Source organism: Chelonia mydas, chromosome 1, assembly GCF_015237465.2.
Source record: "Chelonia mydas isolate rCheMyd1 chromosome 1, rCheMyd1.pri.v2, whole genome shotgun sequence".
Classification (NCBI taxonomy): Eukaryota; Metazoa; Chordata; order Testudines; family Cheloniidae; genus Chelonia; species Chelonia mydas.
Genome location: NC_057849.1, coordinates 248,006,139 through 248,025,774, shown reverse-complemented (window position 1 = coordinate 248,025,774; position 19,636 = coordinate 248,006,139). Strand labels below are relative to the sequence as shown.

The 19,636-nt window shown below is 46.1% G+C and overlaps 1 protein-coding gene and 1 long non-coding RNA gene across 5 annotated transcripts in view; one reads left to right on the top strand and one right to left on the bottom strand.

Moving 5' to 3' along the window:
* Positions 1 to 8,206, bottom strand: part of DRAM1 (DNA damage regulated autophagy modulator 1) — a 36,649-nt gene extending 28,443 nt beyond the window's left edge. Inside the window, exon 1 of one of the 4 annotated variants that reach the window (XR_006289183.1) lies at positions 7,390 to 8,136. Coding sequence is in view for 2 of the 4 variants with exons in the window: in XM_007072274.4 (XP_007072336.2) it covers positions 7,390 to 7,520 (131 nt within the window). In the remaining 2 variants the exon portion in view is untranslated. Of the gene's footprint in view, positions 1 to 7,291; positions 7,353 to 7,389 lie in introns of those variants that run through there. The other 3 variants (XM_007072274.4, XM_027834478.3, XM_037879537.2) reach the window with 3 other exon arrangements.
* A 51-nt stretch (positions 8,207 to 8,257) lies between these two features.
* On the top strand, positions 8,258 to 15,136 carry LOC119563840. Its single transcript, XR_005222518.2, has 3 exons — positions 8,258 to 8,536; positions 9,594 to 10,656; positions 11,946 to 15,136. It is a non-coding gene; the product is annotated as an uncharacterized LOC119563840 (long non-coding RNA).
* The last annotated feature ends 4,500 nt before the right edge of the window (positions 15,137 to 19,636 follow it).

Here is a 19,636-nt window from a genome sequence, read left to right as displayed (position 1 = left end):
TCAAGCAAACTCAGTGCTGTATATACTCAAATATGTACAGTATTTAAAAAGGATTGTTTTTTCATACCACAATATCATAGGCACATCTACAATGTAACCATAAGGTACAGTACTGGATTTTCAGGGACAAAATCATGTTAATTCTATACTTTTCACCATAAAGAATAAAACTAACATGAAATGAAACCTTAAAATGCATAACTGATGTTTTCAGGATCACTATTGTAGATATTTTACACAAATGATTTGCTTTAGCCTATAGTTGAGAAAGATTTAAGATGAAATTACATTCATCATATAGACAGGTTTCAGAGTAACAGCCATGTTAGTCTGTATTCGCAAAAAGAAAAGGAGTACTTGTGGCACCTTAGAGACTAACCAATTTATCTGAGCATAAGCTTTCGTGAGCTACAGCTCACTTCATCGGATGCATCCGATGAAGATGAAGTGAGCTGTAGCTCACGAAAGCTTATGCTCAGATAAATTGGTTAGTCTCTAAGGTGCCACAAGTACTCCTTTTCATTCCTCATATAGAAATTTTTAAATGGAAAAAAGTATATAGCGCATATGAAACAAAACCTGCTATTAATTTAATTTACAATAATGTACAGGTAAAGGGTAACCCACTGTGGATAAAATGAGGGAATTAGCGAGAAATTATAATATTAATGTTTAAGATTTCCACTCAGAACTCTGCTGAATCAAATATTATTTTGAAGTGTATGGAGGGGAAAGGGAATGAATATTTAAGATCCAAAATATTTACACTCACTGTCAGAAAATACCTTATATGCCTACTATAAAGTCAAATTCTTCTGCTTCAAAATGAAATCCCAACATTTATCATCACAAGGAATTGGCATGATATACTTCCATACTATGACATTCATTGATCCAAAAAGTACCATCTTGCGGAAAATATCCTTAGGAGTCTGACTGAGTATTTAAGCCACCAAGTTAAAAATGAGCCAGAAAATTCAACCCAGTACATCCTACTGAGTGACTTCAAGCTTTTTTGTAAAGATCAGTTTAGATTCTGAGCAGCATAAAGAAAAGGACTCACCACCCATCCTACATCCACTCCCCATTTTAGGTTCTGTATATGGTAGACTGTGAAGTCCTGTTAGCAGTTTCCTACCAACTGTGTTTAAGCAGTTTGCTAGAAAGATATTAATATAGGTGTCCTGGCCAGTGTAGACAAGGCCTATGTCTTAACATATCTGTTACATCATAAAGAAATACAACTGAAATAGCTATGAGTGGACATATATTGGGTATTTATGAAATAAAAATGATTATAACTGAAAACTTGAATCAAACCTGTTAATATCTTGCTTTGTCTAACTGGAACTCCCCTTTCAAGAGAACTAGTTCATTTTTTAATATCCAGTAAATGAGCCAAGACTGGCATATTACACAATTGAAATATCTTGCAACATTCTTCCCCTTTCACTTTAATTATGCTAACTTATGGCTAAATCCCCTGATTAAGCTAGTTATTAAACTAAAGGAATGAAGCAAGTACTAAACAGTATAACAATGTGTTACAGCTGTTTAGCAAGAATCACCATATCATCCTGAAGAGCACAGAACGCTGAATCAGTCATCTATCAAAATCAGTTGAGTTCATAACTATTAAAAGATTTTTTGCCAAATTTTGCTGCATGTCCTGTTCCACCAATGCAATTCTATGCTGCTCTGAACTGACAGGGCGTATTTTCTGAAGGGGTTTCCTGCGTATGTATTTATTTAAAATCTTAGACATATCAAGATTATAAAGTCTGGTCTTCCCTAGTTTTATTGAAGGATCTCCTGGAAGATAGAAGGATATTTAATGTGAGACCTTAACACCTTCACTGAAGGGTAAAGGCGTTGAATCTATAACTTAGGCCTAATCTCCATACACTTCTTGTAATGATATAACTGTCAGTTAGGAGTGTGATTTTTTTTTTAAAAACCAAAAGTTATACCAGCACAATGCCTATTGTGGATACAGTTATACCACTGTAAAAGTGGTTTAAGTTTAAATTGGTGTATCTTATTTCCCTTCCATTGGGGGGAGGGGGAAGAGCTATACTAGAATAAACACCTTTACACCAGTAATACTGTGTCCACACTAGGGGGATTGTACTGCTTTAGCTATACTGGTATAGTTTACTCCTGGGGGAATTCTGCACCACTCTGCAATGTAGAATTTTGCAGAAATTAATGTTGTGCATGCAGAATTTCCTTTCCCCCCACAGAAATGGGCTAGCCGCCACTAGGGACAACTGGATGCGGCAGAGCTGGGTTATTTGCAGCTGGGCTCTGGGGGCGAAGAGGGTGTGGGATCTGGGTTGAGGTCACCCCATGGTTGAACTCTGGGGAGCAGGGTTTTGGGTGTATTGGCTGGGGGGCCCCACAGGTGGGCTCTGGGGAGGAGGGGTTGTGGGTGTCTGCCCCCCGGATGGGCTCGGAGGGCGGGAGGAAAGGGGGCAGAGAAACAGGAACTAGGTTGTCAAAGGGGTTTCTTTAACACTCTACTCCTGGGGGGAATGTGTGTGTGTGTCTGTATTGTTACAGACATACTTGCTGACAGGTATTTTGAAATAAATTACCAAAATAATTGAAACTGTCATGATTATGTAGTGTTATTTTAACAAATAAAATTTGCAGAATTTTTAACTTCTTGGCACAGAACTTTTATTTTTTTGGTGCAGAATGGCCCCAGGAGTATATAGTTACAGCAGTACAATTTTTGTGTTTGCAAGGCCAAAGGCTTCCTGGACTCAGAATGTCACTGAAGTTAAATAGGTGTAAATAAATACACAATGTTGTTTTAAATGGAATAAATATCTCTTCCCCCTCTTAATTAGTATTATGTATTATTTGAATTGCAGTAGCCTCTAGAGCAGGGGTCGGCAGGCGAGCCGGTTTTTAATGGCACGCTGCTGCCTGCCGGGTCCCAGTCGCCGGCCCCGCTCAGCCGGCTGCTGAACCCAGGCTGGTACCCCGGCAGGCAGCAGCATGCCATTAAAAATCCTGCCCGCCCCGCTCTTCTCCCGCCCCGCAGGATGAAGAAGCTTGGTCCTGCCGGCTGCTGCTGCAGGGCAGGCAAGCTCCCCCCTCCCCCGCTTCTTCCCCCAGCGTGCTGCGTTCCTGCCCCTCCTCCTCTCCCTCCCTAACACCGATCAGCTGATGGCCCTTGCGTGGGAAGGGGAGAAGAGGAGCTGTTCTGGGGAGGAGGTGGAGAAGAGGTGGGGACGGGGCCTTGGGGAAGGGGGGTGGAATCAGGGCACATCCCCTCCAGCCCCCTGCCATGAGCCACTCTGGGCAGGGGGCTAGGAGCACCCCCATGACCCCAGCCCACACCCCCAGCCCTCTGCCCTGACCCTTACATCCCCCCCACACCCCAGACCCCTTTCCTGAGCCCTGCACCCCCCTCATACACACCCAGCCCCCTGCCCTGATCCCTGCACCCCGTTCACACCCACCCCAGCCCCCTGCCCTGATCCCTGCACCCCGCTCACACCCACCCCAGCCCCCTGCCCTGATCCCTGCACCCCCCTACACACACCCAGCCCTCTGCCCTGACCCCTGCAACCCCCTCACACACACCCAGCCCTCTGCCCTGACTCCTGCACCCCCAACACACCCCAGCCCTGACTCCTGCACCCCCCACACATACCCAGCCCCCTCACACCCCATGTCCTAACTCTTGCACCCCCCACATTCCCACCCCCACCCCTCGCACCAAATGGGAGCTGCCCAGGTAAGCGCTCCACACCCAAACCTCTTGCCCCAACCCTGAGCCCACTCCCCCATTCTAGCTCCTAGCCAGACCCTGCACCCCAACCCTCAGCTTGCTCCTTCATCCCCAGCCCTGTGCTCAGTGCACTCCCACCCTCAGCTCAGTGCAGAGAGAGGAAGAGAATGGGCTAGAACCAGGGAGAAGGTAAGTAACCACTCTATGTGGGCAGGGTCAGGATCCCAGACCGGCAGTGGGCTGAGCAGGGCTGGCAGCCAGGACCCTGGCTGGCAGGACCCAGCGGACAGAACCCCAGACCGGCAGCAGGCTGAGTAGCAGCGGGCTGAGCGGCTCAGCCCGCTGCCAGTCTGTGGTCCCGGCCGCCGGCTCCGCTCAGCCTGCTGCCAGTCTGGGGTTCTGGCTGCCGGCCCCTTGCCAGCCAGGGTCCCGGCTACAGGCCCCGCTCAGCATGCTGCCAGCCTAGGTGAACGGAACCCCAGGCTGGCAATGGACTGAGCGGGCCGGCGGCATAAGATCAGCATTTTAATTTAATTTTAAATGACGCTTCTTAAACATTTTGAAAACCTTGTTTACTTTATATTGTATTACTAAACTATTGTCGTATGTATAGACTTATAGAGAGAGACCTTCTAAAAAACATTAAAATGTATTACTGGCATGCGAAACCTTAAATTAAAGTGAATAAATGAAGATTTGGCACACCACTTCTGAAAGGTTGCCGACCCCTGCTCTAGAGGCTCCGATCAGGGCCCCAATTGTGCTATGCAGGGTACATACATACGTGTAATTTAAAATACCCAAGTCTCTGTCCCAAAGAGTTTACACTCTTAGAGCCTAATCCTACAAACATTTAAGCACAGAAACAATTAAAGATAAGCATGCAAATATTTACAGGAGCAGGGCCCATATATTAAGACAATAAACGGAGAAAAACTGATGAACCAGGGAGAAGTGTGGGAAGAACAAGGTAAACAGTTACATGATTGTGTTTGGTATAAGAAGCAACCAGAAGGCCTGGTCTATGCTTAAAAGTTTTACTGGTATAACTATTTTAGTTAGTGATGTGGGGTTTCTTTTACCCAAACAGTTATGCCTGTAAAAGCCCTAGTGTGAACAGAGTTATATTTGTAAAAAGGTGATTTAGACCTGGATAATTATTCCTCTTCCCATATGGGAATATCTATACCATTGTAAACACCTTTATACCAACATAAGTGTGTTCACACCTTGGTGTTGTACCACTTTAACAATACAGGTATAGGTAAAGCGATACAACTTTCTCATGAACATAAGCCAATGGGACCTGATCTAAAGACCACTGAAATCCAAGTCCATGAGAAGCTCTCTATTGACTTCAGTGGGCTTTGGATGGGGGGCAAGATTTTTAAAGGTATACTGTATAGGCATCTAAAGATGCAGATAGGTATGCAGCGGCATTTTCAAAAATACCTAGGCACCTAACTCCCATGAGGTTAAGAGCCTTGGAAAATCCTGCTAGGTGCCGATCTGCATCTTTAGGCACCTAAATATCTTTTAAGTTCAAGCCCAAGGCCCTTAATGACTCATCTTTCTTGTATCAGAGGGGTAACAGTGTTAGTCTGTATCCACCAAAACAACGAGGAGTCCAGTGGCACCTTAAAGACTAATATATTTATTTGGGCATACGCTTTCGTGGGTAGCTTATGCCCAAATAAATCACCTGTATCTGTAATTTTCACTCCATGCATCTGAAGAAGTGGGCTTTTTACCCACAAAAGCTTATGCCCAAATAAATCTGTTAGTCTTTAAGGTGCCACCGGATGCCTCCTTGTTTTCATCTTTCTTGTGTCTTTTGATGTCATCATTTATACCACTTCTCCAGTTTTCACCGTGGCCCCAAACTAGCAAACTCTTACACATGTGAGTAACTTTATGTGTTTACAGTAGTCTCATGAAACTACTCATGTCCATAAAGGTACGTAAGTATTTTCAGGATTGGGGCCATAGTCTTCCAGCCTAAACAGGATTTGAAATATATATAAAAAAAACACAAGCAGGGGAAGGGGAAAAACTATACAACCTCTTCTGCCCCACACTGCCTTTTAGATTCTATTTTCACACCATAAAGGAAAAAAGGGAACAAATGCATTTCTCCCCTTTGCCAGTCACTTTTAACCTTCTAGGAACTAAATCAAAATAATTATTCTCCAAAATATTCAGATATTAAATATGAATAAAGTCAATACTATGAGTAACTGTATTTTACTTAACTGTACTTGAATATTGAAAGTAGAAAATAAAATATAATATTTTAAGGCATTTCACACAAATGCCCTCCCATCCCTTTCTGATGTACAGTAATGACTTTTATCCCCCATCTAGTTTAATTGTAAGAATGCTAAGTTATCAGGGAAAGAGAGAAACAAACATTGCCATAAAAATTGCTTCAGTCTTGGTTCAGTAACCCAACACATAAACAAAGATGACATTTAAAAGACATCCTCTAAAAGACCCGGCCATGAAAATATCAGATTCTGGGCTCTCTACACAGACTACAAATACTGCCAGGTTTCAGAGTAACAGCCGTGTTAGTCTGTATTCGCAAAAAGAAAAGGAGTACTTGTGGCACCTTAGAGACTAACCAATTTATTTGAGCATGAGCTTTTGTGAGCTACAGCTCACTTCATCGGATGCATACTGTGGAAACTGCAGAAGACTGTGGAAACTGCAGAAGACCTTCAGAAGGTCTTCTTCAGAAGGTCTTCTGCAGTTTCCACAGTATGCATCCGATGAAGTGAGCTGTAGCTCACGAAAGCTCATGCTCAAATAAATTGGTTAGTCTCTAAGGTGCCACAAGTACTCCTTTTCTTTTTATAAATACTGCAGGACACCAGCTCTTAAATAAGGTCAGACTCTCTCTAGATCCTTGAACCACATTGTTGCTCTTTGGGTCCAAATAGTGCTCTCATGGCACAGGCAAAACTCCCAATACCCGAGAGAGTTTTACCAGGATAAGTAGGACACTGCAGTGGCTTCGGCCTAGGGGAGGCTTGTTTAACCCCTGTACTCTGCAGTCATGAAGGAAGCAGGACTCGCGAGAAGCATAACTGGTATAAGGAGAGCGGTCCTGCCTCCCCCGCGTTCAAAGGGCTCTACTCTATGCTATGGAGAACTGCCAGGTGGGGCCCTGCTGCAATACGTGTTTCCTTCCTCCCGCTGGGGGCAAGCAGCCACCCAGGGGACCAGCCTCTGCTCTAGGACGAGACCAACTTCCCTGCCCCTCTCTCCTCGGCAGGGAGAGCGGGATTCTTCTCCTTTCCGTTGAGGTGTCAGCGCAGTGGCCTTCCCTGCCCCCACCCCGCCAGCTTCTAAAACCTCAGCCCCTCCCCCCGCTGCACCCTCCCCCCTTCCCCAGCCACCTGGGCTGCGGGCTCAACTGCTTCCCCCCACTCCAGCCCTCCACCCCCCTGGCTGCAGCCTCCACCGGTTTCCCGGCAGCCTCCAATATTACGCCCCAGCTCCCTGATCCCCCAGATCCCAGCCCCCATTTCCGCTGCCCCTTACCCGAGGGCTGCTGCCTCGGAGCCCTGTGGCTCTGCAACCTGGGGGCAAGCCCCGGCCTCTGCCCCTCCCCTCCAGCGAGCAGGGCAGGGGGCTCCCACCTGATGTAGGGGACAAGCGGCTCCACGTGCCCCCCTAGCACGGCGATCACATAGGAGATGATGAAGGCGGCCGAGGACCAGCAGACGAGCAGCGCGGGGATGAAGGCCACTCCCGGCATGAAGCACAGCATCCTGCCCCGGGGGCCCGCGGCCGCAGCCCACCCCGGCCGGGCACGGGAGGCGCCGGGCAGCAGGAGCGGCCGGGCGGGGTGGAGGAGCGGGCTTTGTTACGGAGCCAGTGAAGTCACAAAGCGGATGGGACAAGGCTCCGCGGAGGAGCCAGGACGGGCTGCCAGCCCCCCGCTCTCCAGAGACACCCCGAGAGAGGGTCTCCCAGCCCCGCCAGAACTGCACGGTCTGTTCCCGCCACACACACACACACACACACACACTGGGCTGTTCCTTCTCTCACACTCGGGGCTTCTTCGCTCTTCCTCCCCACGCAGGGCTGGCCCCGTCCCCTTACACGCACACGGGGCTAGTCCCTTCTCTCCCGCGCACAGGTCTTCCCCTCCACGGGGCTGTTTCTCTTCACAGGCACGACACACACAGGGCTGCCTCCCTCCCAGGCACCCCGCGTCTCTCCCCGCACTGTCCCCTCTCACACGCAGGCACACGGGTCTATTCAGTCTCACAGCCAGGCTTAGCTATCTAGTCCTTTGGCCCCTGGCACATTCTAAAAGTAAGCCCATTCAAGGAATTTTCTCTCTCCACCCCCTCCTGACGTGGGTCTTCCTCTCTCTCTCTTATGATTTATTGGGTAACAGTGTAAAGCAGCTAGTGCTTTCGTCCCCCGCCCCCAAGTTCACCCAGAGACTTCTCCCATGGATTTGTTCGCAGCGCTTCACCGTTACCGCGCGCGAGGGCAAGGTCCCCTTTCGCTTTCGTTTCTGCCCTTCACGTGGATATTGCTGCTCCTCGCTTCCCCTTTTTGTTTCCTGCACGGAGGAATTCAGGGTTGGCTGGCGTGAACGCCCCAGCAAGCCCTGACTCCCCGACTGACTGCCGCAAAGTTAGTTTTGGCATTTTTGAAGCAGACTTGCTAACTGCCCCTATCTCTAGCCACCGTTATCGCCCCACGGAGCACAGAGCTGGTATAAGGAGATGAGGAGAGTAGCGAGATGATTCTTTGGGACACATCCGAATGGTAACATTTATTTTACATAAAAAGAGAGGGGAAGAGAGAGAAACACCTTAGATGTCTTCCCCCCCAGCTGCCTTTCAGCTTTATGGTACAATCTTGTTATAGAATTAACTTGAGTGATCTAGTCTCCAGTTATTTCCCTTCTGTTTGCTTGTCATGATGGAGAGTAGCCACACTATCTAACAACAGGCCAGTTGCTGTAGCACCCTGGCTGGGTTAAGTAAGAGTTCCCTCAGCTGAGCCTAAGGCTAGCTAGCTCAGGCTGGGTAACGAGCCAGCTGGGCTGCAACAGAATCGCCTGTTTGGCCAGCTGCCCAACTGGCTGCAGGGAGCCAACAGGTCTCTATTTAGGAGTTGTTTCAGAGTAGCAGCTGTCTTCATCTGTATCTGCAAAAAGAAAAGGAGGACTTGTGGCACCTTAGAGACTAACCAATTTATTTGAGCCTAAGCTTTCGTGAGCTACAGCTCACTTCATCGGATGCATTCAGTGGAAAATACAGTGGGGAGATTTATATACATAGAGAACATGAAACAATGGGTGTTACCATACACACTGTAACCAGAGTGATCACTTAAGGTGAGCTATTAGCGGAGGGGGGGGCACCTTTTGTAGTGATAATCAAGGTGGGCCATTTCCAGCAGTTGACAAGAACGTCTGAGGAACGGTGGGTGGAGGAATAAGCATGGGGAAATAGTTTTACTTTGTGTAATGACCCATCCACTCCCAGTCTCTATTCAAGCCTAAGTTAATTGTATCCAGTTTGCAAATTAATTCCAATTCAGCAGTCTCCCGTTGGAGCCTGTTTTTGAAGTTTTTTTGTTGAAGAATTGCAACTTTTAGGTCTGTAATCGAGTGACCAAAGAGATTGAAGTGTTCTCCAGGTTTGTGGCACTGCAGTGAGCTGCACTGCCCTGAGAATGCTTTTGCAAAGTATTTTGATCTGTGACCAGCTTATGTTGATTTATTTAAAAAAATGTTTTCCAGGTTATCTTTGCAAAGAAAAGGGCTGGATATTTTGTCTAAAAATATTAAAGCTCAGATTTGTATTCTCCTTTCTAGTTCCCTACAAGAGGAAGGCCCATGTCCACAGGCTTTGTGTATTCATCCTCACCAGGAACAAAAGCTAGCTCATGTTAGCTAACGCACAGTAAATTCTTAGTGAAGACAAGGCAATGTGTCATTTTAACACAAGTTTGCAGGACATGAATTCAGAACACAAATTTTTGCTGAGTGAAAACAAGGCATAAGAGGTCCAAAAGCCAGTTCTGGACACAAGGGGTATGTCTACATTGCAATGTAAACCCCATGTTAGTGGGACTTGAGTCATCTGACCTTGGGTTAGAGAACCCAGGGTTTAAGCATCTACACTGGTTGTTAATTCTAGGTTAAAAAATTTCTAATCCAGGCTTGAATGTAGAGCTCTGGCATCCACACTGCTGCATGCAGACCCAAGTCAAACCAACCATATCCCAGACTCCCTAGTGCCATCCTGAGATGTGGCTGGAGTAGCCCTTTGACCATGGTGCAGTGTGGGAAAACTTGACCTTCCATCCTGCATGCTACAGGAAGTTTGAATAGCTGCCAACACATCCTGCCAAGCTGTTATTTTGGTTTGTGTGTTCCCAGCTACCAGCACCAGCAACATGAAAGAGGCGGCTTTTAAATAACTTATTTTGCGTGTGCTTTCACTCCTGTGTCAAGAAAAAGGCAGAGCTTCCATGAGATGCTGGTTGACATTTCAGCCGCGTATTCTGAACTATCAAAAGCACCTGACAGAGCTAATGATGGAGCAAGAGGAGGAAGATGCAGATGTGACAGACTCAAACTGGCTGATAGTGCTTATGACGCTTGCTTGGTACAGCTGATGCCCCCCAAGTAGACTTGTGCTTCTGGAGCAGGGCCATGAGCACAGACCTGGTGGGACCAGTTAACATTATCGTGCAAACCTGAGATGACCAGCAGTGGGTCCAGAACTTTTGCATGAAAAAAGCTACATCTCTAGAGCTCTGTGAGTAGCTTGCCGCAAGCCTCCAGCGTAAAGACAAAAGTGTGAGGGTGACCATTGTGATCTAGAAGCAGGTTGCTATACTGTCTGGAAGCTGGCTACCCCAGGCTGCTGCAGGTACATTGCCAACCAGTTTGGTGTTGAAAATTTGACTATGGGTAAAGTAGTAGTGGAAATTTCTGAGGCAATAAGCGGTGTGGTTTACCCCAAGGTGGAGGGCATAAAAGACCAACCATACAGTGGTTTTCAAACTTGTTTTCTGGCAACCCAGTTGAAGAAAATTGTTAATGCCCGTGACCCAATGGAGCTAGGAATGAGGGGTTTGGGAGGGACTCAGGGCTGGGGAAGAGGGTTTAGGTGCAGGGGTGAAAGCTGCGGGGTGGGGCTGGGAATGAGGGGTTCAGGGTGTGGGAGGGGGCTGTGGGGGGGTCAGGGCTCTGGGCTGGAGGTGCAGGCTCTGGGGTGGGGCCAGGGATGAGGGGTTTGGGGTGCAGGAAGGGGCTATGTGTTTGTGGGGGCTCAGGGCTGAGGCAGGGGATTGGGGCACGGGATTGGGCCACTGGCTTACCTCAGGCGACTCCGGGTCAGCGGCACAGCATGGGTGCTGAGGCAGGCTTCCTGTCAGGACTGGCACCGCTGACCTCACTGGGCCCCGGAAGCAGCCAGCAGCAAGTCTCGCTCCTAGGTGGAGGCGCACAAATGGCTCAGTGCGACTCTCGCCTGCAGGCACTGCCCAGCTCCCATTGGCCAGTTCCCAGCCAATGGGAGTGTGGAGCTGGTGCTCGGGGCAGGGGCAGAGCCCCATGGCCCCCCCACCTAGGAGCTGGACCTGCTACTGGCCGCTTCTGGGGCACAGTGTGGTGTCGGAACAGGTGGGGACTAGCCTGCCCTAGCCAGAAAGCACTGCCGATAGGACTTTTATTGGCCCAGTTGGCGGTGCTGACCAGATCCGCCACGACCAAGTGTCTTACATTCCACAACCCAGTACTGGGTTGCGACTTGCAGTTTGAAAACCACTGCTGTAGTAATTGCTGGTTTTGAGAGAATGGAGTTTCCTAACTGTGCCATTGATGGGACTCATGTACCCATAGTTTTCCCTTCTTAAGGAGTACATGAGTACTTAAACTGCAAAGGGGACTACTCCATTGTTATGCAGGCCATTGTGGACCACAGAGGGAAATTTATGAATGACAACATGGGTTGCACTGGGGAATTTCATGATGGCAGAGTTTTTTGCCCACCACAGTCTATATTCATGGATAGGCTCAGACACTATTCCCACCAAATGACACGGTCATAAATCTTCGTTTTTGAAACTGTACCATGATTTAAGAGGCCCTGGCAAAAGACAGGTTTAATTACACTCTCAGCAGATGTAGAATAGTTGTTGAATGTGCTTTTGGCAGATTGAAATCCTGTGGAGATGTCTACAGACCCATTTGGATTCCAGTGTCATCAATGCTGTCCGGCTTGCTGTACTCTTCACAATCTTTGTGAAGCCAGAGGTGAGCCCCTTTCTGCTGAATGGACCCATGACCACGAGGGGCCACTGAATTGGTACACTCAGTCAGAAAGTCCACCTAGCACAGCTGGAGCTAGATGCACCTGGGCAATAGAAGTCAGGGATGCTTTGTGCTCCCACATTATGGTCTTGCATGGCCTAATAGAAGTGCGGGAAATAGTATCTTTATGAATGTGTTTGTGCGAGATGGAGATGGGCTTATTGTAGTGGGTTTCAATACTTGGGGAGGTGGGTGTTGATTGTCATGCAGTGTACTTATAAATGCCAAGACCACTTCTGAAAAGGGTGGATGGTGTGAATCATAGTATAGATTGATGTAGATCAGCAGTTCTCAAACTATGGGGCGGGCCTGCCAAGGGAGATGTGGGAATTTGACAAATATCACTTTCCACATTGCCAACCTTCCTTCTGTGCTTCTGCTGGCACGGTGCTGCCTTCAGAGCTGGGTGCTCAGCTGGCAGCCACTACTCTCCACTTTGCCTTTGCAGCTGGGTGGCAGTATATGTACTTGGGGAGCGTGTAAATGATTACAGATACAAGGAAGAGGGGCCTGATCAAATAAGTTTGAGAACCACTGATGTAGATAAACATATTGAGAAACAGTGTTTGCATACTAATTCCTAATTGTCCCTGACCATGTGTTCACCTTTATTATTTTAAATACAGATTGTATGACGTGATACAGTGATAAACTTTCTTGATTAATTAAAAAAAAGTTTATTTATAAATATGTATTAGAAAAATACAACATTCAACCAGTGCCAGGCAAGCCAGCTGACATTACCACACTAAAAACACCAGTAACAACAGTACCTTAAAAAAAACAAAACAGAAAAACAAAGTGCATGAATAAATGCAAACAGTGAAAACAGGTACAAGACAGAAACACCCTACCATTGCATGTCCCCTGCCCCCATTCTTTTTTCCTTTCTTTTCCCATTTGCTGTGCCCTTCGTGCCCAGGTTGGGGTGGAGGCATCCCTAGGAGAGTGGGTCAATATGGAGGGTGGCATGGGGTAAAGTTGCTCTGCCCAGCCACTCCTGGGGTTTGATTGCATGGGCAACCCAGCCATGGAGTTTTCCAAGCTGTTTCTGGACTGCATCACATCCTACCACACAGGAGACTTGGATGATGCAGCAGGAGCTGACGCTCTTGCAGCCATTAGTGATATCAGCCGCACAAACAGCTCTTTCTGCTGAGCGCTGAGCTCCTCCCTTAACTGCCATTCCTGTTCCAGGAGCTGTGAATCGAGTGCCTGCTCCCGCGCTGAAACCCCATCCTCAAGGTGTGCAACCAGCCTGAGTCTTTCCTCTTGTCTCTCCTCTAGCCGCAAGTACCTTTCTCTTTGGTACTGGACCAGCTTGTCGGCCCTGTCCAGAACTTCAACTATAAGTTCATCATGGAAATTCTTCCTCTTGGAACGGTCCGTGAAGGTAAGTTGGGCCAGGCTTCCGCTGCAGTGTGGGTGAGCTGTGGAAGTACTGCAGCCAGTACAGGTCGAGGGGCCTGGAACAGGACAAGACACAGAGGGCTATTATCTCAACTAGCTCAGTGCAGGAGCATAGAGAAAATCCGTGTGGAATGTCAAGGACAAAATGTTACTTTTCCAAATTGAACTTCAGTATATTGTGAGAAAATAACATTTGCTTTATAGTTTGTGGTTAGTAGGGAAAAGGCTCCAACCAGCAAGTAAAAAAAAGCCCTTAGAATAATAAGTCGTATTATAAGTATAAGTATTATAAGTAGTGGGGAAGGACATATGTAGGATGTAACTAATAAAATAAAGAGATGCAGTAACAAGACAAAGAAAAACTGCCTTAAAAGAAACAGGTCCAAACCTTTCCACTTGTTCTGCTGGGAAGCGGTGGGGGCTGGGGTGGGGGGAGAAGAGAAGATCAGAGAGGAAGGAAAGTAGCAAGAATAAACTGCTTCAAACTGGGTTTTTGCTAAAGTTAAATGAAGGGTAGAAAGAGAGCCATAAATCTGAATGTTCTTCATCAGACCCTTCCTGATCATGCTAGAGTATACCAGAATGAGACGGTCAGCCTAGATCTAGCCCATTTGTACATATATTGATCGCATGCTTATGAATTCTTTGTTACTGTATTGTCTGTAGTGACTGCTTATTTTTAGGCTGTTAGACATGTTTAGAGTTATTGCCTAATGTACCATTTGGCCTTTGGATTGAATAAAGGAATTTATGGTTAAACTGGTGTTGTGTGATTTCCCATATTAATAATTTTCAGTATTAGTTCCAACATGTGTTATAGATACTAACGGGTTGAGGGACCTGGTTACAACACAGGAATACTCTGGTATAATTGAACCACAGTTGCTTTCCCCAGCATTTTAAAAACTGCCATTCAGTGTTGTAAAGCTGGCATCCTCAGTCCTACAATGATATGGCAATGGTGGTGTCATCACCATGGTAACTCTACATTGCATTTTGTACATCATTGTTTGGAGGAAGGCTGGTAATAGGGCTAAACTGTTAGAAGTTTATTCAGAGGTTGTTGGCTTGAGGCCACAAATGTTGAGTTTGGCTATGAACTCCGAGGGGGGATATTCAGAGGAGGAGTACTGGATATTGCCGTTACTCACAACTGCAGAAACCCAGTCAGGTGAAAGCACTTTGTACAAGGCCTGGTTTGAAAGCCCAAGGACTGACTAATGGCTAAAAAATCCAAAATACTGAAAACCACAAACCTCTCTATTAAATCTAGACAGACTGTTTCGATAAGGTTTGCATATTTTGCTTATCTGAAATTTGTATCTATCAAATCTAGACCTGTTCTATTATGCCTATGATAGTATTTAAGCACTGGCTGGGTGAGGGGAATTTGAACTGTGTGTATTGCACTAGATTTTTCAGCTGCTCCCTGCTTTCTGAGTGCAGTTGAGACAAAGTACAAAGGAACCAGTTACAGCTGCATGGATCCTGGGGCTGGCTTGATGCCAATCTTGGCCCTTTTTAAAATTAGAGCAACATAGGAACTGCTCTAAAGTACTCAAAATGGTAGCAACCCCAAGAGGTTGTCCACCATCTGGGGACTGCTAGACTACAGTGTGCTGAGGCCAATGCCTCCTTTGCCTCTAGACTGGGGCTGGGAAAGTGGTGTATATGAACCATATATGGCTACCAGCATGATCCCCAGCTAAGGAGATCTGGTGGCTTCCATTCAGGCTCTGGCCAGGGGCTAGGTGGCAGTCAGAATCTGTCCTGTTATTTGTTTTTGGTATGTTTATAAATACTGATGTAAAAAAAATCTATTATGATTTCTGTTATTCACAAAAAAAATTGCTCATAAATAAAGGTATACAAAGGTTTTTGTTTTGCTTGTATGATATGCAAAGAAGTTCTGTAAGGGTATTTACATTAGATATATATTAACTTCTATGATTTTTGCTAGAGGCTCCCTGGAAGACTGAAGAACTAGTAGGATTATATCATCACAGGAAATGAGAGATGGAGACCAAAACTATTGATTGAGGATGGGAGGGATTTTAGTCAAACAGTTCATAACCTTGTGTTCTATTAATATCATTTTAAACCAAACACATGATGATGAACACCTGGAGGAAGAGCTCTTTGTTAATGATTCAGCATACCTGTCCTTTAAACGGAGGGAACAGTCTCACTTTAGTTCTCTAATCCTCTGAGTCTAAGGAGACCTCCAGCACAAACAGGGAAGTGAGGGTTTTTTTCATTTAAAAGGCAAAAAGAAAACACCTGCTTTGGACACCTCACAGAAGGGGGAGGGGGTGTCACAGTTTTTTCCTTTGCGTGTTACCTTTAAGACCCCTTCATTTTACCATGACTCTACCACCTTTAACATTCCTTTAATCAGCAATGTTTTTCTAATTTAAAAAACAAGCCATGTCATCCTTAACAATTGAACGTATAAGCAGTGGAGCTTTTGCACTCGGATGTATACTTAGTGGGTTTGTGCATCATGTATCTTTTTGAAAACCTGTAGATCTGAGCAGTTCTATGGAAACAATGAAGTACTGAGAAGACTCTGCATCAAGTGACTTGGGTCATTGTAGCCATCACCAGGTATACAATGTAGCTTTAACCATTAGCAGGAGAGGTTTTTTTAAGTTGTGTTAGGGCCAAACCTGTGAAACTGGTTATGGATCAAATGCCTCTGGCCAAAGACCCTCACCCCAACCTGAGCCAGAGGAGCAGAATTTCACATAGAAGCAGGATTTCATCCACATGCTCCTCTCTTCTTATCAGGTGGGAGCTGTGAGTGGAGTCTGGCAGCTGTGCCAACAAAGGGCAAGATGCCTTTCCCATTTGCTGATGTGATGAGGAGAGGGAGGTCAGTAAGGCTCCAATATAAAGACTTAAGCACATGCTTAACTTTATTAAAGCACATAACCAGTCACTATCCCATTAACTTTAATGGGACTATTCCATGTGTGAAGTTGAACACATACATTAGTCTTATGTAGGATCTGGAATGAGGGCTATCATCTATCCCTCTTCCATTCAGTTTTTAATCCTCCAGCTCTCCAACATTAGGTAGGATCTAAACATCTGTATCACAATGTCCTTTGCATTTTCTCTTAACATCATCTTATTGTATATTATATTCTATAAGCTTCATGTACACTGAATTCCTTTTAAAATAGTTTTTGGGTCCGAATAAACTCTAATCATATACTGTTTTCCCCCTCTTTTGTTTTGAGGTATGTAGCCCATCTGTGACTATAAGGCTTTATTTCTTAAGCAGTGCTTACGTTATTCTATGGATTGTAATTTCCTTTTCCTGTCAAACCATGATTAATTAATTCTTAGTTTCATGCATAGTGATGTTTACAAAGAAACTAGTTTTATCCTTGCAAGGATGTCAAATGCAATGATATTGTATAATCACTTACTAGCTCAAGCATGTGAATTTGTGCATTTAGGACGAAGTCTTGTATGATGCAGACCCAGCTATTACAAAAAATTTTTATGATAGACAAGAAATTATTTCTCCAAACTACATCCTGACACTCACTTAGTTTATACGTGGTAGCTAGAAGTCATATTGTGTTATTGATGTCAATAACTTCTCCCTGTCTAGGACTTCTCTTCCCCGCTCCCCCCAACAAGAAAAACAAAAAAAACTGTTATTTGTCACTCCTCTGTTTTTGTTGTTACCTCCCTGATTCTGTTCAGGATCTTGACTTCACTATCATGGTTTTCATAAAAAAAACTTGTTAGCACATTCCCATTAGTATATTTTTATGACCTGTGATTTATAGGTATGTTTATGGTCTTCTCCGCCTAGATGTTTTATTTCAGTAGAATCAGTGTAATCTTTATGTATTTTTTTTCTCCACCATGTTTAACTTCTTTAGATAAATATAGTATATGATGACCATATTATCCCATCATGTATCAGAATTTTCAGTTTTGTCTAGTTCCTCTCCCAGTGCCAGGCACCCAGCTCAACTGATTTTGCTTACTCAGCACTCTTCTTCTTCAGGTCTGGGAAATGTACTCAAAGGCATGGGCGGCAGGTGGACCCACCCCTTTGGGGAGGCTAGCCTCGCGGCCCTCCCCCTTCTGCACAAGGCCCTGCCCCTGGGACCACCCCCTCCGGCTGGAGAAGCCCTGGGCTGGCAGAACCCCGAGCCACACCCCCGTCCCTCATCTCCAGAGGAGCCCTAGGCCTTCCCCAGCCAGCCGACCAACCCGAGGCCCAGCCGGAGCAGTCCTAGCCACGCCGGCTGGCCCAGGGTGGGAGCAGCTTCAGCCCAGTGTCCCATGGCAGTGGCTGCAGCCCAAGAAGGCAGAGCCTTTCCTGGCCTGTTATACCTGCTGCCCATGCTTAAAGGGTATGTTTATACTGCAAATAAACACCTGTGGCTGGCATATGTCAGATGACTCTGGCTCTCTGTAAAATATCAGTGTAGATGTTCTGGCTCAGGCTGGAGCCAGGTGTCTGGGACCATCGCGCCTCTGGGACTCCGTGAGCTTGGGCGCCAGCCTGTGCCTAAACATCTACAGCACAATTTTACAGCCCCACTAGCCTGAGTGTGACAGGGTTGCCCTACTCACCGCTCAGCAACACCTCCTTGTGGCTCATCTGGGGAATTAGCTCTGCTACTTAATCTGATGCTCCTTCATGTGGTTACTCAGTCTGTCAGGATGGCATAGGTCAGATATAGAGTGATTGTTTCGTGAAAAGTGTTCACCTTGCAGGTGAACAGGGTGTTTTTGTCTTATTTTTCTGTGTGAGTTCATTTGGGAGTGCAGTGATTCTGTCTCATCTCACCCACATAGCTGTTTTGGGGGGCATTTAATGCATGGATGAGGTATGCCACATTCTGTGATAGGCATATGTGTGACCTCCCAGTCCTCATCCTCAAATGAAACCTGCACAACACCTTCAAAAGGTGAGCCTGGGAACTTAAATTCATAACTTTGCTAGATACTAGAAATCCTGGAGTGAATAGAGACACTGGAATTATGGCTTATTACTGAAATCTATAACCCACTTAACTCCCCTCCAAGCTTTCTTCTTTTCCTCCTTATGACTGGAGAGGTGTTACGGGGCCACTTCCCCTTGAATGGTCTCTCGAAACAGAGCTCCATGTCAGCTCAAAAGTTTGTGTCTCAACAACAGAAGTTGGTATGATAAAAGATATTATCTCAGCCACACTGTTTTATGTAACAGTTCCTTGTCTCTCATCTGACTCCTGGGCCAACCATTATTAAGGCTACAAATCTTTCATGGAGGTCACGGAAGTCACAGATTACATGACTTTCCGGGACCTCCATGACTTCCGCAGCGGCTGGTGCGGCTGACCACAGGGCTACCCGAGTAACTGGAGTGGCTCTGGGGCCAGCCACACTGGATGCTGCTCTGGCGGGGCTAGGCAACTGGTTCCGGGTGCTGCCCTGGAGCAGTGGTCCAGGAGCAGCAGAGGTGCCACAGGCCCCCCTCGCCTGCAGGAGCAGCATCAACAGTGATGGGGCCACAGGCTGTCCCCCACTCCCAAGAACAGCAGCCTCCACTGGAGCACCGCCTCCCCACCCTCAGCAGGTAAGATTTAGTTAGGGGTATTTTTAGTAAAAGTCTGGCTGTGACTTTTTGGTTACTACCCATGACCTGTCCATGATTTTTACTAAAAATACCTGTGACTAAATCATTGTCTTAACCATTATACATACATAGCTTAACTTGTATGGTACTTCTGGCTATCCCGAGCAGACTTTATGTTCCTTGCAGCACTCATACATGTCACAGTTTAAATACTCCACCCCCAAAAATCTTCCTTAGATGCTCATTACCAGAAACATAGTTTCATTTTGAAAAAGTTGCAACCACTTCTCTGTATAATCCATTCCACAAATGCTTCATAGTAGCTAATATATCAAACTCCTCTTCTCTGTGCCATCTTCTTCATTGCATTAGGATTCTTTAATTCTATCCAATTAGCTGGCCTTATGGAGCATGGTAACATTTAAAAGAAAGCAAATAAATATGGATTAGCTCTGGAAAGAGTAGTAACTCAGACAAGATTATGGTGTGGCATTGAAGAAATTAGGCTAAAGCATTATGCATATCAACTTGT